The sequence below is a fragment of the Marmota flaviventris genome, chromosome 17 (genome assembly GCF_047511675.1).
Source record: "Marmota flaviventris isolate mMarFla1 chromosome 17, mMarFla1.hap1, whole genome shotgun sequence".
Taxonomy (NCBI): domain Eukaryota; kingdom Metazoa; phylum Chordata; class Mammalia; order Rodentia; family Sciuridae; genus Marmota; species Marmota flaviventris.
Window position 1 is genome coordinate 53,526,987 of NC_092514.1, and position 26,222 is coordinate 53,553,208.

Below are 26,222 nucleotides of genomic sequence, written 5' to 3' on the forward strand. Positions count from 1 at the left end.
GTGTTCACATTTACCTCTAAGAATTTTTAAATATCCTTTTTGATGTCTTTTGTAACTCATTGTTCATTTAATAGCATATTATTTAGTCTCTAGTTGTTAGAATAGCTTCTATTTTTTATTTTATCATTGATTTCTAATTTCATTCCATTATGATCTGATAGAATGCAGGGCAGTATCTCTACTTTTTTGTATTTGCTAAGAGTTATTTTGTGGTACAATATATGGTCTGTTTTAGAGAAGGATCCATGTGCTGCTGAGAAGAAAGTGTATTCACTCATTGATGGATGAAATATTCTATATATGTCTGTTAAGTCTAAGTTATTGATTGTATTATTGAGTTTTATGGTTTCTTTGCTTAGCTTTTGTTTAGAAGATCTATCCAGTGGTGAAAGAGGTGTGTTAAAGTCACCCAGGATTATTGTGTTGTGGTCTATTTGATTCTTGAACTTGAGAAGAGTTTGTTTGATGAACGTAATGCTCCATTGTTTGGGGCATATATATTTATAAATGTTATGTCTTGTTGATGTATGGTTTACTTAAGCAGTACAAAATGTTCTTCTTTATCCCTTTTGATTAACTTTGGCTTAAATTCTACTTTATTTGATATGAGAATGGAAACCCCTGCTTGTTTCCACAGTCCATGTGAGTAGTATGTTTTTTCCCAACCGTTTACCTTCAGTCTGTGGATGTCTTTTCCTATGAGATGAGTCTCTTGAAGGCAGCATATTGTTGGCTTTTTTGTTTTGTTTTGGTTTTTTTGTTTTTGTTTTGGCACCAGGGACTGAACTCAGAGACACTGGACCCCTGAGCCCCAGCCCCAGCCATTTTTTACATATTTTATTTAAATACAGGGTCTCACGGAGCTACTTAGCACCTTGCTTTTACTTAGCACCTCACTTTTGTGGAGGCTAGCTTTGAACTCGTGATCCTTCTGTCTCAGCCTCCCAAGCCACTGGGCTTACAGGTGTGAGAGCTACTCTGCCTGGCAGGTCTTTGTTTTAATCCAATCTACCAGTCTGTCTTTTGATTGGCACATTTAGGCCATTAACATTCAGGGTTATAATTGAGACATGATTTGTTTTCCCAGTCATTTTTGTTTATTTTTGGTATTTAACTTATTTGATTTCTCCTTTGATTGTTTTTCCCTTTGGTGTAATACCTCCCTTTGCTGATTTTCATTGTTGTTTTTCATTTCCTCCTCATGGAATATTTTGCTGAGGATGTTCTGTAGTGCAGGCTTCCTAGTTGAAAATTCTTTCAACTTTTGTTTATCATAGAAGGTTTTAATTTTGTCATCAAATCTAAAGCTTAATTTTGCTGGATATGAGATTCTTCGTTGGCATCCATTTTCTTTCAGAGCTTGGCATATGTTGTACCAGGATCTTCTAGCTTTCAGGATATGGGTTGAAAAAATCTGCAGATATCCTAATTGGTATCACCCTATATGTAATCTGATTCGTTTCTCCTGTGGCTTTTAAAATTCTCTCCTTATTCTGTATGCTAGATATTTTCATTATAATATGCCTTGGTGTGGATCTGTTGTGATTTTGAACATTTGGTGTCCTATAAGCCTCTTGTATTTGATTTTCCAATTCATTCTTCATGTTTGGAAATTTTCTGATAGGTTTGGAACTATATGCTTTCCTCTATTCCAATAATTCTTAAATTTGGTCTTTTTATGTTATTTCATAATTCTTGAATGTTCTGCTCATGGTTTCTTACCATCTTTACTGTGTGGTTAACATTCTTTTCAAGATTTTATATTTTTGTCTTCATTGTCTGAGGTCCTGTCTTCCAAGTGATCTAATCTGTTAGTGATGATTTTCAGTGAGTTTTTAATTTGGTTTATTGTTTCTTTCATTTAAAGGATTTCTGTTTGTGTTTTTCAGAACCTCTATCTCCTTATTGAAGTAATCTTTTTCTTGCTGTATTTGTATGTAGCTCTTTATCAAAATGATATTTTGCTGCCTGTATTTACTCTCTTATATCATCCTTTAATTCACAGAGAATTTTAATGATGTACATCCTGAGCTTCTTCTTTGCCATTTCTTCTGTTGTGCTGGCCATGGATTCTAATAACATTGTATCTTGGTTTGTTTGGGGCACGTTTTTCCCTTGTTTTTTTCATGTTGTTCATATGTCTTCCCTTCTAGCACTGTGGATTCGGGGCATTATAGTTTTTACCCTCTATTGTAGTGTCCCTGCAGGGTTCTATTATCTCTCCTTGATATTGCTTCTAAGCCCCAGCTGGTGTTCCAAGCTGGGGGTTGCCCCAACTAAAGATGGTGACTAAGGTGTCCCAGAATGGAGGCAGCTGCTTTTAGCTTTGGGGTGTTGGGTTGGGTGGGGCTAGGTGGTGGCAGTGGGCGGCATGTTCAGAGATGTAGCTCTGTGGCATGCAATGTTGTGGCTGGTGGTTGTCTCCAGACCCTGTGTGTTGTCCCCAGGTGCAGGCTACAGTGTGTAGAGGACTATGGTGGTGGTTGTAGTGTCCCAAGATGGAGGCAACTGAGGGAAGCTCCACTTTGGTAGATGGGAGTCCACATGAGAGCAGTGGCCGGAGTTCCTGTGCAGGCATGGCAGCCGTGATTCCTGCATGGGAGCAGCTGTTGGGGTTTCTCTAATAACTCACAGAGAAACAATATTCCCACTACTCGAATCCCAGGTCACAGAGTGACACAGAATGCAGCCTCCCTCTTGCTGGCCATCTTGGAACCCCTCCGGTGGTGTTTTTGTTTTGTTTTTTGTTTTTAATGTGGTGCTGGATTGAACCCAGGGCCTCAGACATGGTAGGCAAGCACAGTACCACTGAACTACATCCCAAGCCCAGATTTTGGAAAGAAAAATATAGGGCTAAGAGTGTAGCTCAGTAGTAGAGCACTCGCTTAGCATATGTGAGGCCTGAGTTTTATCCCTAGCATTTCATACACACACACACACACACACACACACACACACACAAAAGCCTTGATTTATGGTCCACCAATTTGTTTTAGTGAATGTTTTATGTGCACTAAAAAAAAAAAAAAGTGTATTCTGCAGTTACTGAGTATTTAAAGGCTCTCTCTTTAGACAGGTGTAAGTAAGTCTTGCTTTCTGTGTAACAAGCTCTGTCTTTTATTCTTATACCTTTATTTTATTTATTTATTTTTCTTATGTGGTGCTGGGGATCAAACCCAGGGCTTTGCTCATGCTGGGTGAATGCTCTACCGCTGAGCCACAACTCCAATCCCATGCTCTGCCTTTTTTTTTTTTTTTTAAAGAGAGAATGAGAGAATGAGAGGGGGGAAGGGAGAGGGAGAGAGAGAGAGAGAGAGAGAAATTTTAATATTTATTTTTTAGTTATCGGCGGACACAACATCTTTGTTTGTATGTGGTGCTGAGGATCGAACCCGGGCCGCACGCATGCCAGGCGAGCGCGCTACCACTTGAGCCACATCCCCAGCCCTCTGCCTTTTAATTAGAATTTTAATTCCATTTTCATTTAATATCATTAATATGATTATGGTTAGGGCTGAAATTTTGTTATTGGGTTTTTTTTTTTTATTAATTTTTTTTTGTTGTTGTTTTTCCCCTGCATCCTTTCTTTCATGTCTTCTTTTGGGTTAAATTGAAATTAGATATTTGTAAATCTCAACTCTAGATTGCCCTTTTAGCTATAACTTTTTGCCTTTTTTCAGTGGTTGTTCTAGGGATTTCAATAAGCATCTTTGGCTTATCAAAATGTGTATCTAATGGGGCTAGGGATGTGGCTCAAGCGGTAGCACACTCGCCTGGCATGCCTGCGGCCCAGGTTCGATCCTCAGCACCACATACAAACAAAGATGTTGTGTCGGCCGAAAACTAAAAAATAAATATTAAAATTCTCTCTCTCTTTAAAAGAAATTATAAAAAAATGTGTATCTAATGTTGTACTTAATTTTAAATATAGAAAACTATATTTTGTTATCATACATTATAAATCACACAATACAGTGTTAAAATTCTTGCTTTAAAAGGTTGTAATATTAAAAAGGATGTATATTTTAAAGTTATTTTTTAGCCTGCAAAATCTCTCTTTATTATTTATTATGGTGCACATTTACCTGCTGGTAAAGTTTTCTATTTCTGTTTATCTGAAAATGTCTTTATTTGGACTTCATTTTGAAGGATTTGTGGGGTGGGGGGACCTAGAATTGAATTCTAGATTCATTTTTTTTTCCTTTCAGCACTCGAAAGATGTTGTTTCATTATCTTCTGGTTTATTTAAACATGAGAACTCAGCTGGACCTGGTGGCAAGTTCAAGATCAGCCTGGGCAAGACCCCTGTCTCAAAATTAAAAATGAAAAGGGTTGGGGATGAGCCTGGGGTTGTGGCTCAGTGGTAGAGCGCTTGCCTAGCATGTGTGAGGCACTGGGTTTGATTCTCAGCACCACATAAAAATAAATAAAGGTCCAACAACAACTAATAAAATATATATTTTTTAAAAAGTGGGGTGGGGATGTAGCTCAGTGGTAAAATATACCTGGGTTCAGTCCTCAGTAGCAAAAACATTAAAATAAACATAAAATGAAATGAGAAATCAACTGTATTCATAGCAATGCTTTGTATATAATATGTCATTATCTGTGAATTTTAACAATTTGTCTTTGATGTGTCTAGGCATGTTTTTTATTTGTAGCTATTCTATTTGGGATTCTTGAGCTTGTTGGTTTTGTAAGTTCAGGTATTTTACCAAATTTGAAAAGTTTATGGTTATTATTCAAACATTTTTTCTACCTTATTTTGTTTCTTTTCTCCTTTAGGAACATGTATATTTTAAAAAAGAACATGTATATTTTAAAAAAGAACATGTATATTAAATCATATAATATTCTCTCATAGACTTCTTAGGTTCTATTTATTTTTTCTTCAGTCTTGCTTCTATTTATTTCTTCAGATTGGAGATTATATATATATATATATATATATATATATATATATATTTCCCCCTCAGTACTGAGGATTTAAACCCAGGGATACATAGAGCTATACACCCAGTCCTTTTTAATTTTAGATAGGGTCTCCCTAAATTGTCCAAGCTGGTCTTGAACTTGTGATTATCCTGCCCCAGTCTCCCAAGTAACTGAGATTACAAATGTCCACCACCACTCTAAATTATTTTTTTAATTGGTACATTATAATTATACATAATGCAAATAATTTTTATAGTTTTGGTTTCTATGCTTAGATTCACAATTTTTAAAAAAAAAATATCATGCATATGTTCCTTTAACTCCTTGACAATATTTATAATGCCTCCTTTCAAGTCTTTATATATTAATGAACCACCGAATTTAGGTCATTTCACAGTCAATTTCTATTAACTACTTTTTCTGTTGAGTGTGGATTATATTTTTCTGTTTCTCTGCATTTCTAGCAGTTTCATTTGGATGCTGGACATTATAAATTATATGTGATGCTGTGACTCATTGTAGAGTCTCTGGATTCTATTTGTTCCTCTAAAGAGTGATTTTTATTTGGATAGTACATTAATCCCAATTCTGAATCTACTGTGATCAGCAGCAACTGAAATCTCTTTAATTAGTTCAGTCTCCGGTGCTGCTCATTTGTTGAGTCCCCTGGAGGCCTTTCCTCTTCATCACCCGCCCCCCTGCTTTCGGTATGTGTAGTTTATTAGACAGTCATATTGCACATGAAATATTTCCCCTTTTCACAATTTACCCCATTTCTCTAGCTTCTCTATATTGTAAGGCTGTGGCTTTCTGTTGCCCAAGCCATGTGGATTAAGGGTGTCCCTGGATAAAAGGCTGCAAAGCTGCAAATAAGTGCAGTTCCTTTGTTCCCCCCAAGAATAATTTCCAACCATCCATTTCATCATATCAATTTTCCAAAGTAAGGACATGGAGGTTGCCTTCAGTTCTGTCCCACTACAAATAATACTAAAGTGAATATCCTTCTGTTTTTAAAATTCTGATAAAATATATATAACATAAAATTTACTACTTTAAGCCAGGTACAGTGGTGTATGCTTATAATTCAGCTCCTTGGGAGACAGAAGCAGGAGGATCAAAAGTTTGAGGCCAGTCTTAGCAACTTAGTGAGACCCTGTCTTAAAATAAAACATAATAAGAGCTGGTGTTATACCTCAGTGATAAAGTTCCCCTGGGTTCAATCCCTAGCATCCCCTAAACAAAACAAAACCAAATTACCATTTTAAGCACTATAAATGTATAGTTCCAAGACATTAAGGTTAGTCATTAATTTGTGCAACTGTCACTACTGTCCATTTCTAGAACTTTTTCATCACCCTAAACAGAAATTCTGTCCCCAGTAAATATAACTCTCCATTCTTTCCTTCCCCCCAGCTCCTGATAACCTCTACTTTATTTTCTGTCTCCACGAATATGACTACTCTAGCTACCTTACATAAGTGGAATCATATGATATCTGTACTTTTATGTCTAAATTATTTCACTTTCCATGATCTTTTCAAGGTTCATTGAGATTGTGGCATACATCAGAATTCTCTTTAAGACTGAATAAGATTTTATTCTATGTATATGTTTTATTTACGTGCTCACTTGTTGGTAGACATTTGAACTGTTTCCACCTTTTGGTGGAAAATGCTGTTGGGAATATTGGTGCACATATTTTTAAAAATGTTTATTTAGTTGTAGATGAATATACAATATCTTTATTTATTTTTATGTGGTGCTGAGGATTGAATCCAGTGCCTCACACATACAAGGCAAACACTTTACCACTGAGCTATAGCCTCAGCCCCATTGTGTACATAATTTTTAAAGAGTTATCTAATAACTTATTTAGTGTATAAGCCTAGCAGCAAAATTGCTAGGTAACAGGATATTTGTATCTCACTATGTCAATTATTTCTAAATGGTATGAAATGACCTTATCAGTCTATATTCTTAGCAGCAGAGGGTTCCTGTGCATTCACCATACCCACCAATAGTGGTATTATTTGGCTTTCTAATTTTTGCAAGTCTGATAGCTGTAAAACAACACCTATTTTTTCTGATCTGCAATCTCTAGTATTTACAATTTCTCATGTTTAAAGACCTCTACAGGAAGCTGTATATTTTCCCCATCGTCTTATCTTTTGCCCTAGTGTTTAACCAATTGTGGCTAGGAAACTCTTCTAACCTAAATCTTTCTTGTTGAGGCTGAATCCCACTCTTAATTTACTATTTTAATCATTACTGTTTGTTTCATTCAAGAATAGCAGAAGAAGGAGGCCTTTGCTTTCTACAATTTCAATTTAGACTGTTTTCTCTTTCAGCCCTTAACTTCAGTAGAAACTACCCCTGAATCTACCACCTGGGACTCAACCTCTCCAGAGTTGCTACCAAGCCTGACACTGACCACCAGCTCTGAATGCAGCAGCCCAGAAATTGTCAGGATAGTATCCTTTAAATATAAGCAGCAGCAGATTCCCCAGAAGCTCATCCAGGAGAACATATCAAAACCTTCTGTGCCTACAAAATCCTGGAGCTTCTCGCACAATTTGAACCCAAGCTGGGCTTTGCTAAAGAATGACACGAAGGAGAAGCATCTGGTGTCAGAGCTATTGGCAAAGCTTCGGTTAAGAGGGAGGCTCTCCTTGTTCCCAGCTTACTGCAGCCCGAAGCAGGTGCTGAGTGACATGTCACGTGAGTGCCAATGTATGCAGGGGTGTGTCAGGAGCTTAGGCGTGTTAATCAGCTTTCCTTTACTATAACAAAATACCTGAAATCACTGACTTATAAAGAGAAAAGTTTTATTTTTAAAGGTTCCAGTCCATGATCGGGGGACACATTGCTTTTAGACCTCTGGGTATGGGCATTGGATGACAATGGTGGGGGGCATGTGGTGGAGCAAAACTGGCCACCTTGTGGCTAGAATGCAAAAAGAGGAAGAAGAAGGGGCTAAAGTTGTACAGTTCCCTTCAAGGGCATACTCTCAGTGACCTAAGGCTCTTCCACTAGGCCCTACTTCCTAAAGACTCTACCACCTCCCAATAGCAGCACCCTGGGGACCAAGACTTTAACACATGGGCCTTTGGGGGACGCTCAATATCCAAACTGTAGCCTCAGGGGAGAGAGAAACAAACGAAACCAAGTCTAACTTTTGGGGATCCCCAGCCATGAGAAGGGTTCTTAGACTCTGCCCTCAGGGAAATCCATCCGTTGGTACTCTTAGGGAATCTCTCGCTTAAGAAGACAAAGGATCGAATAGAATGTTGAATCTGAGGACCCTCTCTGACACTTCCTGATTCTTGTTCAGATGAGTTTGTACCAATTATAGGGAAGAGGAACAATTTGGAGGAGAGGAGCAACAAGTGATTCTGGTTCAGTCAGTTTGGGGCCACAAGACCCTAGTTGGAGGTGCATTTTGCCAGGAATTAGTGCCAAATCCAGCAGCACAGACTGATGATGCCAATGACTTTGCCTTTCCAGAAAAATCCTTCCTGCCAAGGAAGGGCTTCTCCTTTAGCCACAGCCCTGGTGAGAAGACGCAGATGGATGTGCCCTCCCTCCTCCTCTTGCAGAACCCTCACAGCTCTGACTATTCTCTGAAGGACCTTCTGGTGGTTGCCACTCCAGCCCGACTGGATCCAAGGCCTTGCAGGAGCCATACAGGTGCTATGAGGAACCCCCATATACAGGAGCAAGAAGCATACAGCCACTGCCTGATCTCTGGCCAAAAAGGATGTGAAAGGAACTAGGTAGGCTATTCATATTCCCAGAATATGTTGGTATCTTAGCAGGTATATTCTCACTCTTTCTGAAATGTTGAGTATATAGGAGGGTAGATGGATTGATACAGACATACAGGCAAATAAACCATCAAGACTTGCCTCTATCAAAATGTGAGCCCCTTGTGTCATGTATTTCTGTTAAGACTGAACTGCCTCACTACAAAGTGCACTTTGTTTTGCCTTTCACTTATGGCTAACATTGAGAAAGTCATAAACTCAGGTCCCAGAAAGAGAAAGAATCAGACTGACTTTGAGGACTTGATTTTCACATCCTTCGAGACTGTGCCAGTCTGGCTCCAGCCTAAATCACTTGCTCGAAAAGCTAACCTTGTAATGGCAGGAGACAGAAAAACAGGCCCATGGAACCGGCTTGATACCATTGTGTAAAAAGACTGAGGAGGTAGTAAGAGGCTCCTTGTCAGAACTTTAGGGATTCTGAAGGCAGGTCCTACATACACAGGAGAACTCTATTAAATAGTGTTGCCTGGAGAAGAGGGATGCGCTGCTTTTGGCTGTCTATGGAAGAAGGCCATGCATTTGAGTCACCTCCCTCTGTAGCCTAAAGCACCATGTCACCAAACACCGACTTGGCCCCCTGGTGACCAGTAGCTCACACTGCAGGGGGAGCCTGTGAGTAAATAGTAGCCCACAGGCATCACCTTCAGTATTTGTAAAATTGCATAACACTGGGCCTACCTCGAAATTCTGAATATGTAGGTCCTAAGTAACAGGCCCAGGAATCTGTATTTGAATGAAGCTCCTCTGATAATCCTTTTACCATGCCAAAAGAACTGGGTCTGTTCTTTTCCAAACATCCCACAGGACCAGAATCATGTGGGGAACTTTGTTATACCTAGAGTTTCCAAGCCAGACCCCTGAAAATTCTGACCAGAGGTCTGGAACATGACCTTAGGAATTTGTCCTTTGAACAGGTATCTTGGGTTTGCATTGATTTATAAATGGATCAGGATGAAGCTTGAGAAAGGGGCTATTGCATAATAAATGATGGTTGAATGAAAGAAGGAAAGGGCGGTAGAGAGTCCATGTGGTGGATTAGGGGTTTTCTTGAGTGTAGTAAAAACGCCTTCCACGTAACAAGTTTACATACCACAGCTCAGGAATCCTCTGTTCAGTGATATGAGGTTGACAAAGCAGAAGTTGTTACCTGATCCCCAATTTGCAGATGAAGAAAATCAAGGTTGGGCTGGGGTTGTGGCTCAGTGGCAGAGCACTTGCCTCGCAAGTGAGAGATACTGGGTTTGATCCTCAGCATCACATAAAAATAAATAAAGATTAAAAAAAAAGAAATTCAAGTTTGAGAATATTACATGATTTGCCCAACCTCATGTGTGTGACAGACTCTGAACAAATCGCCCAGTGTTTCCTCCTCTTTATCACCCTCCCACAAACTTAAAGTCTGTCCTGACTCATGTAAGGAATAGAGTCCTGAAAAATTCTTCCATTGTTCTGCTGAAGTCACTATAATCTCATTATCCTTCCTTTGGATGCACTTTTACAATGGGTTGGTCACTGAGCTCAGGATGCAGATCTGTACAAGAGTTGAACTCTAGGGCTTAAATAACCAATTTTGTAAGATTTTGAGGATAACTAAGTCTTGGTAGAGAGGGTAGCTTTAATGATGGTAGTGGTGACAATGATGATGATGATGATATTGTGTTGCTGCTGCTGCTGAGCCTTGCATGGATTGAACCAAGACACACTTACTTTTGGTGTCCTAAAAGCTTTGCACAATTATTTCAGTCCTCAAGGCATTTTTATTCCCTTTTTTTCAAATAAGGGAAAGCAAAACTTAGAGAGGTTAAGTAATTTAGCCAAGGGCACACACATAGCTTCTTTTTCTTTTTTCTTTTTTTTTTTAATTGAACCCAGGGGTGCTTAACCACGGAGCCACATCCCCAGCCCTTTTTATTTTTATTTTTTATTTTATTTTGAGACAGGGTCTTGCTAAGTTATTTAGGGTCTTCGCTCAGTTGCTGAGGCTGGCTTTGAACTTGCAACCCTCCCACCTCAGCCTCCCAAGCTGCTGGGATTCCAGGCCTACACTCCTGTGCCCTACTGCACACAGCTTTTTAACCACTATCCCATACTGTCTCCAGCCAGCCATCTTGGCTGCTCTTAAATGATCCATATCAAATATATGGGTTGGTAAGGCTGAAGGAAGACGAATGTTATACAGGTAAAAGGAATGTCTGGTGATTGTGGATGTGAATCATCTAAGCACCTCCTGACCCACTAGGTAGGAATGGTGATGATGAGTTAATTAATTTTAACATTATGGAGGCCATTATAAAAGAAAATCTAAGAGACATCTTCTTTTTTTCCTTCCAGAATCAGATTGGATCTCTCTACCATTTTTTTCCTTTCCCACCTCTTACTACCAGGAAATTATTTGTCCTTCCCACAATGTATATAATGTCACAAAACTAACCCAAAGTTTCATTTCCTCATATAGAAATCCTGGTCTGATAAATACCTCCCATTAGCACCACCAAGGCCAATAGCCTTGTATTTTGTGTCCTCCCAAAATACAGGACCATGACTTCTAGATGTCATTGGTGCTGCCCCAGTTCACATCCCAATTGCCTCAGCAGTGGCACTCCTCTGCATTCTCATCCAGAACACTTCCCCCAAGCAGAGCAACTTGGGGGAGGAGTGTTTTAGAGGGCTCATGATTTCCAGGAGTCCAAAGCCCTCAGTCCTCCAACAGGCCTGTGCCAGTTGGTCTTCATCTCTAAAGATAAAAATCAGGAATAGGACTGAACATGTGGCAGAACTGGAGCAGCTGCTACCAGTGAAAGATCAGACCTCCTCTCACTCCAGCCAGCCCAAATCCCCACCACCTCAGTGCCCAGACATCATCTTGCTACTTCCCATTCCAACCCAGTTCAATCTTGCTGGCAAAGACAGAGGTGAGGTGAAAGTGCCCGTAGATGTTTCTTCCACTGACTTGCAGAAATTATATGCCTTCCCCTCATGTATACATTAATAAAATAAATTGTTGTGTTCAATGCCAGCACAAAGAGCCTGATCCAGAGAGAGGATGGGAATGGGAAGTGGGAAGATAGTTCTTCTGATCACTCCTTACTAAGGAAGCTCCAAATCTATTGAAAATATGTCAGGAGTCTGAGAAATTCTTGGACTGGGAGCTCAGAGCCCAAGACAGCCTACTTTGGAGTACAATGGCACCTCCATCTCTGTCCAGATATATTAGTTAGGATTCACTAGAGGGACAGAACCAACAAGATGTGTGTGTGTGTGTGTGTGTGTGTGTGTGTGTGTGTGTGTATATATATATATATATATATAGTTATAATATGGTATTTATTAGCTTGACTTACACATTCAGAAGCTGGACAGTCCCACAGTGGCCCATCTGCAGGCTGGAGAGCCAGAGAAACCAGTAGCTGTTCGGCCCAAGAAGCTAGAAGCCTCAGAGCAAAAGGGACCAACAATGGAGCCCTATTTTGAGGATGAAGACCTGGAAGTTCCCTGGAGAGTTGCTGGTGAGAATCTATGTTGGAAGACTGAAGGAGATATAGTCTGATGTCTACAGGTGATGGTAGCAGCAATAGACACCCACCCAAGAACAATTGGGCTTCTCAAGAAGAATTAAGCTTGCATCTGCTGCAGATTCTTCTTTCTAGTTTTGTTGTTGTTGTTGTTCCATCCGGGTACCCAGCCTATTTGACAATGCTTCCTACATTCAGGGTGGGTCTGCCCTTTCAATTTGCTGTTCCTCATGTCAGTCATCTTTGGAAACACCCTCACAGATACAGGTGGAAGTCTCTTAATCTTAGGTGTTTCCTAGGCATCTCTAAACCCACTAAAGTTGACAATCCAGATTAATCATCAGAAGGGCATAGGTATAATATCTCACCTTACCTGACAGTTAACTTTCTGACTCTCCAGGAGTATGATTCAAGATTTTTGCCTCATTGCTCTTTCTGAGTTGATCCCACATGACAGCTTTGCAGGGGGAATATGGGGAGAGTAGAAGTGAGATCTGAAGACCAGCACTTGCTTCACAGTGGTGATCCAGGTTTGCCTATGGATTCCCAATGAAATGAATGTCTGGTATCAAGGATGTTGGGAAAGTCTGGGATACTTGAACTCCACTGAACCCCTCAAGCAAAAGACCTTAATTATCCAAGGTATTTGATACTATAAAGTTGTCATAGAGCACAGCTTAGCCTAAACAAATGATATAAGACTTGCAGGAAGTACTACATCTCTCCCCTTTCTTCCCTCATCACTAGTTTTAGCCAGCCAGGCATCCTGAACTGATGAAAAGGAACTCACTTAATAAGGTAAAATCACAATTTTTTTTGGTTTTCTAAGGGACATTTTGGTGCCAGTATCTTTGCTCCTAGAGACAGGGCCAGTTTCATGGACAGGCAATCTGTGCAGTCACTTAGGGGCTCACACATAAAAGAGTCTTGTACTTGGTTTAATGTTCTATTTAATTCTTGAAATTCTGAATAATTTATGAACAAGAAGTTCTGCACTTTCATTTTTCCCTGGGCCTGCCAAGTTATGTAGCAGGTCCTACCTGGAGATTCTTAACAGCTCTGATTACCCAATGAGAAGGCAAAATGTCTGGCTACCTTCCTAGCCCTACCTACCTGCTGTCTGCTGACCCAAAGGGCTATGTAGAGCAACTGTCTGTTTTTCCTGATGGAAGACAAAGGCTGCTTGCAGCAGTTCTTGCTTCTGTGGAATGTACAGGTCCTTATATAACTAGCTTAAGCTAAGTGGCACTAACAGAGTGTCAGTACAGGAGAAGGAAACACTGTCCTACGCAGCTGATGACTGAAGTTCACTTCATTGAGGAGGTGATCTTCAAGGTAGCAGGGGATTTTAAAAAGTGGATATGAAGTGTGGACTGGTATATGGACCTAAAATAAAATAAAAACTGCCATCAATGTGATAAAGACCTAAGATCTAGTCCAACTTAGCCAAATTAGAAAGGAAAATTGGGAGATGAAGATGGAAAGATGGTTTAAGAGACCCAGGGACCCTCTCTTTCAATCACCATTACTGCTCCATATGATAATTACTTGTTTGTGTGTGTGTCTCTCTCTACTAGAATGCATCATGTTTTTATATGTTTTATTCCTCTTAACCCAGTAACTAGGACATTATTCAGTAAATGGTTGCTGCATGAGTTAATATTGTGGAGATCTAAAATGTTACCCTGGGAAGTGACTGCCTAATTCAGTAGGAAATAGGAAACCACTGAATGATTTTGAATGGAGAGACTTTATTTTGTGTTAAGAAGATGAGTCTGTATAGATGGAGGAATGGCTGATTGGCAAGGGGAAGAGATCCAGGGTCAGAGAGCTGTTGGGAGGTTCATAAGGTGATCCTGCCTTTGAGCGCTTGCAGCACCAAACAGGATGACTGACTAGAAAGGAAAGAAGGCAGAAGTGTTTCAATAAATCAACTTTTTTTTTTTTTTGGTGGTGCTGGGGATTGAACCCAGGGCCTTGTGCATGTGAGGCAAGCACTCTACCAACTGAGCTATATCCTCAGCCCAATAAATCAGAAGAATAAAAAGAAAATGACAAAGAAGCAGATGACAAAAACATCAGAGAGCTGGGACATGGCAGCTGAGTGGAAGGGTGGAGGGAAAGGAAGGGCTCCAAAAGAATGGAGCCCCCTGAAAGAAAACAAGAACTTTGGGAGAAGGAACTTTTGAGGAATAGAGATCAGGGTTATTTGTTTCATAAAGCAGTTGAACGAGTTCCAATCCCCAGATGGATTTAAAAGAGCACCACTGATGGAAAAGTTTCCAAGAATAAAAGTGATGTTCCTGAAGACCAGGTTGTTAAAACTATCTATTTTGGACTGGACAGATTTTCCTGATCTCTAGACTCAGAACTAGCTGGGCAACTCTCAAGACATGTGGTTCTCCCTAGATCAGATGAACCAATTTGGAGGAGAGGAAGTTACTTGGACTGGGAGTATAGAGAGGTGCTTAGCTTGAGTGGGTCCTTTGGTTCAATCCACAACACCTAAATAAATATAAATAAATCTTCCCTAGGGGATACTGATGCATGGCTCACCCCACACTGGATAACCCCAACCCACTTCAAACAGGCCGGGTAACTTCTGTTAGCCTTAAAAGGGTGATTGCAGATTCCAGTTTTCCTTCTACCCTGGCAGGGAGTATAAGTCTGGCAGATTGGCAGCTGTTCCAAATGTCCTCCCCCACCCATACTGGATGATTACATGAGCTAAATGTAATCATTCACAGCCCTTGTCTTTACAGCTGGCATGTCACTTAGCTTAATTACAGCACACAGTGGTATTTCAACTTGAGGAATCTAAAAATGCAATAAAATGGGTTTTGCAAATTGTTAGGAAGGCAATGAAGACCTTGAAACTGCAATTGACTAAGCATTACTTTCAATTATTTCGCTCTCTCCAGCCATGATTCTAAGTTATTAACTAGCAGCCTGGGAAAGCCAAACAGGCAATGTGTCATGTGGAGGGTATTTCACGTCTCTTGGATGCACACTGTGTGCTGGGGAGGGACTAGTGGCTCCAGGAGTTGCCTCAGGGTGGGAGGGGATGATCTCAGCACATGTTCTTCCTGCCAATCATGCTCCCACCACAGCTCTTCCCCATGAGAATTCTGACTGGTCTGAGGTGAACTTCAGTAAGAACCTCCCTTCCCCTTTGCTCCCATATCTATCATTGACCCTAGAAAACATGAGAAAAGAAATGTGGGAAAGCAAAGCAAATCCTTTTAAGATCACGGATCAGTGCCTGGATTCTCTATTTCATTTCTTTTCTTGGCTTACTTCCTGATTCCTCTTAGTGCTTGGTTCTGTACTCCTTGGGCAGCCATTTTTAAGGGGGAAAGGCTGGAGTTGGGGATGTAGCTCAGTGGTAGAATATTTGCCTGGCATGCATGAGGCCCTGGGTTCAATTTCTAATACTGCAGAAAACAAACAAACAAACAAAAAAAAAAAAAAAAAAACAAGGAAAGACTGAGGTACCCCTCCTCTGCCCTACTTACACAAGCCTAGGAGTCATTACGATAATGAAATGGGACCTGTTCATCTGAGAAAGGGGCAGAAGTAGCAGGATGTTGGAGGAAGCAGGCAGCACTGAGATGTTCTTCTTGCCTGGAGCAACACCAGCTTGGAGCCAGCCTGGTGTTCTGGTTCTAGTAATCAGGACCAGAATCCTGGTAATCAGGAGCAGAATGCCAGCTGCCTCAGCAGTCATGCCAAGCGGGAGAGCAAACACCAAAATCCTGTTTGCAAAGCCAGCAAGACCAGCAAGGCCATCACAATGTGGCCAAAGCTAACAGGGACTGAGACAGCCCTGCTGCGGTGGACTCTCACTTCCCCTTGGATGTTGCCAAGAGTTAGAATGAGCCAGCTAAACTCACACGTCAAGAAATCCAGTGGCCATGGGGATTCTCATACCCATTGTAGGGCTGGAGCCCAAGCTGGACCCCTGCCCTCCTTGCTGAGGTCTCCTTTCAGTTTGGCCCATGCGAAAGAAAAGCTAATAATGATAAACCATTTCCACATGTTATTTTATTTATTCTTCCAAGCAGCTCTATGAGATCAATATTATCCCATTTTACAGAAGCAGAAACTGAGGCTTGGGAACATAAGGATACAGAGGCAGACCTTGATCTTGGGCCTCTAACTCAGTGTCTGCTCCGTTTCTCAACCCTCCACCCTTTCACCTCTCCACCCCAAACTCTGTCAATTCCCACAGTCCCTTCACAGGCAGAGGTCCTCCAGTCTGAGTGGGACTTGAGTTCTTTTTTTCTATTTCATAGCTGAGAAGCAGAAACTTAAGGAGGGGCAGTTATTTTTGTTTTTAAACCAGGAAACAGCTAGTTGAGATCCCTAATTTTGTCTACCACACCTCCAATACAAATAGAGCCCCAGAGAGAAGAATGTTTACAATTAAAAAAAATTCTTTGGATATTTCAATAGTATGTCTCCCTGTTTATTTAAACATGAAAGATCTGAATCAATACCTCCAGTTTTCATGTCATAACTTGACTGTTTTGACATAGCTTGAACAGGCCCGCTTTATGACCTGCAGCCCCTCGCTGTCTCTAGGGTGCAATGAGCCTATGAAAAGTCTCCTTGCCACCTGGTTAGGAACTTTAATGAGGAGATGCACAGTAGCTATATTCACATCTAGTGGAAGGCCTGGGCTCCTGCTAAGCGAAGATGATTATTTGAGATTCAGATTGAAGAACAGGAAAGAAAAATCATTCACTGGATTCAGTGTCAATTAATTAGTCCCTCCCCGTCCCCAGGGTTTTCATTTGCTCTGCTTCTAGGGAAAATGCCATTCCTTAGTAGTGGGAAAATGTAGATGGGGCGGACTTAGGTGATTTGTGGGTCGGAGCTTCCCAAAAAACAGCTCAGAGGTCTATGTGGGGTTGCCTCAGAGGTTCTGTTAGAGAAGGCATGCTTCCGAAAAACTCAGCCTGACTATTTTTTCGGAATTGGAGATCAGGACGCACAGAGGAAAAAAAGGCTTCATGGAGGGGTTAGTGGGGTACATCTCCCCGCGTCCACATTGCTGTTCCAAGCTACTTGAAGGAATACGGCTGACCCGGGATGCTGTGCCTCCGCGCTCCTGTTACAGAAAGACTCCGCGTGGGCAGCTACTTTCTGAGAACGTACAGGACGCTGTGCCTTGCTGGCAGAGGGTCCCGTTCAGGCAGGGTCCCGGCGGCCGTCTACTGGAGTTTTCCAGCCAAAACCTACTGTCTGGCACCGTAAGGTGGCTGCAGGCATCGCGCGGGGCCAAAGGGAGTCCCCAGGGAGCTCCGCTTTTGCCCCAGCCGGGTCGGCCAGACTGGAAGAAGTAGGACAGTAGTCCCAGTAGAAATGCTCAGGGAAGGGTCAGACAATGGGTTAGCAAGCGAAGCTTCCCTCTGACCACTCGTCCCCAAGAATTATCGCACTGGAATGCCCAAAGCCGCAAAGGGCATAAAATGGGCTTAGGAACCCGCGCCCCTGCTGCTTACGTGGCGCGTATTATGTGCTAAGCACTGGAGCAAAGCGCTTCAGGGAGTCTTGTTATCCTCCAAACACCTTATAAGGGATACACCAGCCCCATTTACAGATGAAAAAAACTGCCCCCAAGAGATGGTGTAAGCCAGAATGTGTTTGAAGCGGGAGGGAACACGGCAGTGACTCTTAAGATTTCGCCACCCGCCCTTCCCTGACCACAGTTGTTTGAAGTTAACCTGAAGACACAGAATTCATTTCTAATATGTAGATCAGTGTAGCCATGCAGGGGAGCAGAGCTGCACATTCCAGCGTGGTCATCCCCATTCTGTCGCTGCTCCCATTAGGACTTCCAGTGATCACTTTTCAGTATAGGAAACTGTGGCTCAGTGAAATCCAGCTCATAGCTAATACAGAAGACAGCTCCAAAGATTTGCAACTTCTGAGTCGCAAATCCAGGGACATCTGAGTTTTCTGCCAGGCTGCTCTTCCTCTGAAATTCCATCTGCAGAGGAAATGCAATGTTGAAATGGGCTGTTGTTAGGAGCATGGCGGCCCACACAAGGAGGCTTCACTCCGATCTACCTCTACTCAGAGCTGTTCAATCTCCTCGTGTGGAGAGCTATTTGCTGGAAAAGGGCACTGAGCTCTCTCCGTTTCTCCCGCCTTCCCTCCCTCCCTTGCTTCCTCCTACCTACCCCCATTCTTCCCCCTCAGGGGTTTGTGGAGAAGAGCTGGTTGGGTGTGATTCTTTCCTTTAATGAACTTCTCAGACTCTAGTCCCTTGGCTAGGACTGGGCACGAGTCAAATGACCATGGTTTTTCTGGGTAACAGACAGTTTAGTCTTAGCAAGATCTAAGAAGAAGCTGAGGCAGGCAGAACTTTTTTTTCCACTAAGTGCTAGGCTGTGTTGTGGTAGGCATGCCACTGCATTGATTGGAATCTGGCATCAACTCCGTAGTTGTTATTATATTCATGGGGATACTATTCTCAGGGAGATAAAGACACTTGCTGGAGCCTGAAACTGGCAGGATGTGGGATCAGAGGGGTCTATATTCAGTTTACCCAACCTCATAGCTCCTTCTGTCTGCTCTGCTGGCCAGTGACCCAAAAAACAGTTTGGAAATGGGAGTCAAAACAGGTTCCTCACGATGTCTTCACATCAAGAGGATAGGGGCAGCAGCCATTCTCTTAAAATTTAGTAACTAAGTTTCTTATTTGTGGGGGGTGGATTTACTGGGGATTGAATCCAGGGACATTTTACCACTAAGCCACATCCCCAGCCCTTTTTATTATTTTGAGACTGGGTTTTGCTAAATTACTAAGGCTGACTTTGAACTTCCCATCCTCCTGCTTCAGCCTCCTGAGTGAGCCTCTGGGATTATAGGCATGTGTTTAGGCCCCTTCTTAAAGAGTGCAGATTTCCACTCTTGTCCTGGGGGAAACTCACTGCTCCTACCCTTAACCCTCCAAATATGCCTGGTCTCCCTTCAGATAAATGTTTTTTTACATGATTCTTTAAAAAATGGGAACCTGCCCTTTTCGCTCCCCTCCTCCTTTCATACTTACTCACCATTTCCATTGTAAGACTTCCACAAACAACATCCCGTGGGATGTTCCTTTTTCCGCCTCAAGTGGGCAGCAAGGCAGCCTAATGGAAGGCCACTGCTGGTTTCCAGGGGGATGGGGTGGAGGGATTGGATTTCGGGACTTCCCCTCCTTCCAGAATCCCGCCTTTACTCCCTCCCTCTCTTTGCCACCCCCTGGACTTTCCCGTCCCACCAGTTTCCAAAGTGCGGAGGATGTTTACCCTGCGGAGAGAGGCCGGGATGGCGCTGAGGTCAGAAGCCTGATTCACTACCGGGAGACACCCGAGCCCGGCTCCCAGCGGCCCAAGCTCTGCGGAGGGTGGAGACCGAGGCTCAGAAACCCTACCCTGCCCTGCCAAGAAATGCCCCCGCCTCCCAGGCATCCCTACTGCGACCGCGCTCTCTCTCCCAAAGGCTCCCCTCCAAGTAGAACTCCTCCGAGGGGACACTGGGTGTTCCGGCACCCAACCCCGCCACCATCTGTCCGGGATCGAGTTTCAGGGCTGGGGAGGGGAAGGTGGTTTGCATAATAAGGCTTGTAGGAGCCCGTTCTGGAGCATTCCCTGCCCCCGCAGGCCCCCTTTACCCCACTCTTGAGGAGGAAGAAGCAGGAGACAGAGAAAACCAAGGTACAAGCTGTGTCCCACCAGCCAGGAGTTGGGGTTCAAGGGGCTTGGAAGTGAGCATGGAAGAAAGGGAAGTTCAGTTTCCCCCTCTTTCCATCCGTATTTTGTAGCGAGGGTCCCCCCCCCACCCTCAGAACCACGAAAGGATTAATAATTCAACAGCTACCCGCTTCCCTTTTCTTCCACCTGAGACTCGGAGCCCAGATGCTCTGAGGTCCCAGGTGGAGTCAGTTGAGCGGATTGGGCAGCCCCTCCCTGCCCGCACCACCCCAACCCTGGCCTACGCCTGTTGCATCGCGTCAGCTCGGCCCCAGTCTGACCCCGGGCGCACTGATAAGCCCCCAGACGACCAAACATCGTTAACTTCTTTGCCTTTCTAGACTTCTCTGCTTGTCCCTTCCCCGACCCCTAGGCCGAGGGTCGCCTGGGGTGTCTCTGTACTTTCCTAGGCCGCTGGACTCCAGTATACTATAGTGCTCTCATTCGCCAATACAACGTTCTGCCTTTGGCCCCCTGCTCTCCACTTTACCCCCCCTTCAGTTTCTGCCCCGGGAACCAAATTTCTGTGTCACCTAATTGTGCTAAAATAGGGCCCCCTCACCATCTACTCCACCATAACTCACCTTGCCCATGTGGACACTGTCTCCCGAGGAAACAGTAAAAACTAAGAGACAGAAAGGGGAAATTGATGTCAGAGAATGTCAACAAAGGTTTCAGAAACTGAAGCTTAAAATCCCTCTCAATCCAACCCTGACTATGTGTGTGTGTGTGTGTGGGGGGGGGGATTGAACTGCCCATTGAGACTGAAGAGCCAAATGATGTTCTCAAATCATTTTTCTTTGCTTCTTCAGGTTTTGTTCACAATCAAATGAGGATCTGACTGATGAGAGAGAGAGTCTACACTTGAAGCAACTGTTGCTAGGCAACAGCAAGATAATCATGGTTTTTCCCTGGCATCATGAAATGTAGACAGTGCCTGTGTAGGTCAAGGTCCCAGGTTCTAAGATTATCTGTCCAGCGTGGAGGGAACTGTCATTAGAAATCTGGTCTTTCACTACAGCTGCTCGCTTCAGGGGTCCCCACTCTGTCACCCCTGTAACACTCACTGGTTCTACTCTCAGGCAGATTCTTTTTCCACTTACCCTCCGTTGGCCCCATACTTCAGGGATGGGTTAAGGGAAGGGTCCTGGAGAGACTCTCTGGAAGACAGACTCTGCCCAGGGTCAGGGCAGGCGCATGGGGAAGGGGCATCCACGGCATACCCAAGGACAGTGGCACCCACAGGGAAGAGAAAAATGGTCCCCAGAGTGGGCCTGCAGACCTTCTCCTTCCACTTCCCTTTCTAGACAAGAGCAGATGCCTTTAGACCATGCAGTTTATATGAATTCAAACAATTGTTTAGATAGGTTGGAACATTTTCTCACTTGCAGTGACTTGATAACAGGACCAAAAAAATTAAATGTCATTTTTCAGAAATTAGCCCTTCAGGCCATTTCTGGTAGATGTCTTCTGGCAATAATAACGATGATGATTATCATCTGAATAATTTTTAAACAAAAACTTTAGAATTTAATTTACTAAATCCACATTTCCAGGTTGTGGCTCAGTGGTAAAGTGCTTGCCTAGCACATCTGAGGCACTGGGTTCGATTCTCAGCACAACATAAAATAAATAAATAAAATAAAGGTATTAAAAAATAGATCCACATTTCACTTCCAACAATTCTAAGGGGTAAAATTTAACAAAATCTTGGGGGAAAGTATAAATGTGTTTCAAACTTCAAGCACTGTTGAGGAGATATTTGATGTAAAGTGTTAGCAAGTTGCTCTACCTGCTCAGAAAATGTAAGCAACTTCCTCTCCTCTCCTCACCTGGAGAAACCCTCTTTGAACCACGGAACACTGTAAGGCTGCAATTCTCCCTTGACCTGCCTTCTAAAAACTTGCCTTCGTGTGTGTTTGCCCTGTTTCTCATGTTGGCCAGGTGGGTAGAATAAACGACACAAAGCATTTTGTCTTCCAAAGAATTTCTGAAAGTGGTGGGAATGCGGGATTGAGGCATAAACCCCCGAAAAGTTCTGGAACAACTCCTTGTTAGTGGAAAATCCGGTGCCTTTGAAAAAGCCTGACTTTGCGGTGGACCCTGGGAACACGGATCTCTCTCCTGGAATTCTGGGGACAGTTCGCTGAACACCGGGTCCCAGAAGCTGGCAGAGCCTCTGGGATCCCTGGGATGGCATCCCTCCGACCTTTCAATTTCCTACCTCACAGGCATCTCCAGCCCCGCAGATCCCCCAGACCCAGTCCTTGCTGTCCTTGGAGAATGTAAATAGGCTGGTGATGATCTCTAGGTCCTGGTTCGGCGAGGGGAGGCAGGCTGCTTTCAGTTCACTGGTACCTAGAGGCCAAGGCAATAGACGTCCCCCTTCCCCTGCTGGAAGTGGAATCTGGAAAAGCCCCTCTGCCTGGTTCCTGAGGGGCCATATCTTAGACCTTATCCTCATTTCCTTCCAGCGGGTTAACCTGAGGCTACTGGGCGAGAATTTAGAGACCTGCCGGGGGGAGTTTGCCCTGGGATGAGGAGGTTTAGAGCACAGGTGCTGGGGGTGGGTGAGGGAGCTAAAGACTGGATTCTGTACAAAGTCTTTTTCATTCACAGTTCAATGTGGGACTTTTCTGTGTCTTTTCATTTAAAGAGAGAGAAGAGGAGAACTGTTAACGAAAAACAAACCTCTCCTAAGGAAGAGAATCCAAGCGGGCAGTCGTCTATTCCTTTCATTCTGTCCTTAACCTCTCTGGAGCAATTGTCGGGAAAACTCCAATACATGTAACATGGAGAAAATTTTACATCTACAGCAAGTAGGATCTTTAGTAACCAAACCACAATTTCACATTTTAGCAAAATATCATAAAACAAATTAGTAACAATTTGAATGTAAAATTTTTTTTTTTTTTAAATAGGAGAACATAAATAGCTCTCCAAAAAAGGACATACAACCTCCCCCCCCACACACAATGGGTTTTGAATCCGGGACCTCACACAGCAAGGCAAGCATTCTAACCACTGATCTACATCCCCAGCCCACAAATTTATTTTAACACTATGAAAATACTATGTGTTCAACTTTTATGAAAATTAGAAATGTACAACCTTAGCTGGGATCAGTGGACATGCCTATAACCCTACCTACCAGGAAGCCGAGGCAGAAGGACTGAAAGTTTGAGGTCAGCCTGGACAGTTTTTGATTATTCTTTTACAAAGGACTGGGGAGGTAGCTCAGTGGTACAGTGCTAGAGCACTTGGCTAATCTGCAGGAGGCCCTGGGCTCAATCCCCAGTACTGCCAACAAACAAACAAACAAAAACACAATTTTTAAATTTGCTCATTTAATAAGAATACATCATAGAGAGGTGTACATATACACAGAATAATGTATTTGGTGTGCATCAGCAGAAAAAAAAGAGGAAAGGAAAATTGGAAATAATTTAAACATCTCTCAATAATTAAATATCTCTCATCTAATTAAATAACGGCACATCTATACAATAAACTGGAGCCATTAAAAAAGAGGAATTAAGTTTTAAGCACGTGAAGTTTTAAAATAAAAGTTCTGAGGCAGGAGGATTGCAAATTCAAGGTTAGCAACTTAGTGGCAAAGTGCCTCTGGGTTCAGTCTCCAGTAATAATAATAAAAGTCAAGCCGGTTGTGGTCCCGCACCCCGGTAATCCCAGAAACTCAGGAGGCTGGGGCAGGAAGATTACAAATTGGAGCAGGAGGCCAATTTGGGAAACAGAGATCTTGTCTCAAAATAAATAAGAATAAGAATGGTTAGCAGCTGGAGTTGTGGCTCAGTGGTGGAGTGCTTGCCTAGCTTGTGAGAAGCACTGGGTTTGACTCTCAGCACCACATACAAATAAAATGAATAAAATAAAAGTCCATCAACATCTTAAAAAAAAAAAAAAGAATGGCTAGGGATGCAGCCCTGGGTTCAATCCTCAGGATTGTGGTGGTGGTGGTGGGAGTAAAAGTAAAAACATAAAGCTTTAAATATGATATGCTGCCATTCATGTTAAAACGCTACATTTACACACACCTCTGTGGTGATGATTTGGAAGGGGAACTGACAGGCGAGATGGGAGGAAGATATATTCCCTGCCCCCACCCAGTACTGGGGATTGAACCCAGTGCTGCTCTATTACTATGTCCCCAGCGTTTCTTTTTTTTTTCTTTTATTTTCTTTCTTTCTTTCTTTTTTTTTTTTTTTGGAAACAGGGTCTTAATAAATTGCTGAGGCTGATCTGGAACTTCTGCTCCGACCTTAGCCTCTTGAGTTGCTGGGATTACGGGTGAGTGCCGCCTTGCCTAGCTTACTTTCCTTTTAAATGTATGAACCATTGTAACTTTTGAATTTTTTTCTTTAGCATACATTCATTGCCCATTTTTAAAAGATAAACTAAAATCAAGAAATTACTATATTAGTAGTATTTATTTTTAATGTTTATGTCCATAATAGAAAATATTATGGACAACTTATAAAATATAGAAAAATTATAATTAATTACATTTCTGTTTATAAAGTTCTGATCTACACAATCCTTATAACAATGAAAACGTAGACTTTTGTCATAGAATTAGAACTAACAAAAATCAGGCCGTTTACTTGATAATTCGTTTTAAAAAAATAAAAGCAAAACTTTTTTCTGAGACAACTTTGCTTCAATAAGAAGAATGCTTAAACTGGTAGTTTGGGTAAAATAATTTTATTTGGGTGCAGGGGAGTAGATACTAATTCCTTTTTACCTCCCAGGCCAGGTCTGTACAGCTCAGACCTCTAACTAAAGAAGGGAAGAAATATTTGTACCATTAAGATTAAAAAAAAAAAAAAAAAGGCAGATTCTAACAGTTTGTTTTCAAGCTTAAATCTGTTTGTTATTTCTGGGCTTCCCCAGTACTCCAGGTCATCTTGGCTGTGTAGATATTCAGTTTTTCACCCAGGAACCCTGGAGCCCACTCAAGGAGATACTATTTTGAGTAGAAGGCAACTTGGTGTGGGAGTCAACCCAGGGAATCTGGGGCTGCCGGAGAATGGGCGGATATGGAGCTCATCCTATATGCATACCCCTGATGGGAAGAAACACTCCTTGAGAGCAATGCCTCCCTCAGCTCCTCTCTGCGATTCCCGGAACCAAGCAGCCAGAGAGAGGAAACCCGGAGCCCCTGCTCTCTCCACCCGCCTGGATCCGGGGGGGCCCAGCTTCGGGTCATTTCACCCAGTTGGACTGGCTCCTATTCATTATTCAAAAGACCGCAGGCGGCACAAAGGGCTGCTATCGGAGAATTTGGTGAGGAAGCCAGGCGGCCAGCGGGAGATTCTCAAGCTCCTTGCCCTAGCTGGGAGTCCGGGGAAAATGTTGCATGAGAGTAGGGAGGGCTGGAGCATCTGTGGGTCCAGCTTGGGGAAGGCGACTCTTAGAGCTTGTTCTCCCAGGAGCCACCAGAAACCATTCCATCCCGTGCAGGAGAAACGTGGGTGTGGGATCTAATCTTCTCCCCACTTTTGCCCAAATCCTCCCCTTTCCTACCTAGGCAATTGTTTCTGCTGCCTCCTGACACCCCCCCCCCCACTAAAAATAAAGGGAAACTGAAGCATAGCAAGATTCAAAAGATATGCTGAAATCCATTAAGAAAGGCACATTGGGGATGCTTTTGTGGTCACCAGGATCCTCTGCAATCCTGAAAGATGAATTCTGGGAAGGGAAACAGACAGGTAATGATATACCGATTAGGAAGAGTGGGCATCAGGGCCAGGAGGGCATCTGCATGTTGGACGTGGGATCCCGCCCTCCCAGAGCCAGGAGGAGCCCTGGGAATAGGGACTGTGACTTGAGAACCAGCCAGCCAACCTCCCAGGTTCCTGATGTCTCCTTAAGAAGCAGCCCCACTGAAACTAAAATGATCCAACAGTTCAGGAATTATAGATTGGCCATTCGAATTCTCTCCCAAACCAGCAGCTTCCACTCTTTGCTTCTTTCTCCTTTCCTCCAATAGCACTTCTCTACCTCCTCCACTCCCTTTCTGTGGATTCTGCTCCCCGTTGTTGTCAGTCCCCTCCAAAGAAACTGCTAAATGAAGGAAAATCAGAGTCAGCTCCGGTCAGGACTCTCGGAATCTGTTTCTCTCTTCACCCTACTCCGTGGCCCCATTTGACTGATGTGGCTAAATGAAGGTGAAGGAGGGGGCTTGG

At 42.9% G+C, this 26,222-nt stretch overlaps 1 protein-coding gene across 1 annotated transcript in view; it reads left to right on the forward strand.

Moving 5' to 3' along the window:
- Positions 1-8,708, forward strand: part of Ttll6 (tubulin tyrosine ligase like 6) — a 30,243-nt gene extending 21,535 nt beyond the window's left edge. Inside the window, exons 11-12 of the mRNA XM_027924800.2 lie at positions 7,284-7,653; positions 8,440-8,708. Of these exons, the coding sequence (XP_027780601.2) occupies positions 7,284-7,653; positions 8,440-8,708 (639 nt within the window). The remainder of the gene's footprint in view (positions 1-7,283; positions 7,654-8,439) is intronic.
- Positions 8,709-26,222: the final 17,514 nt, after the last annotated feature.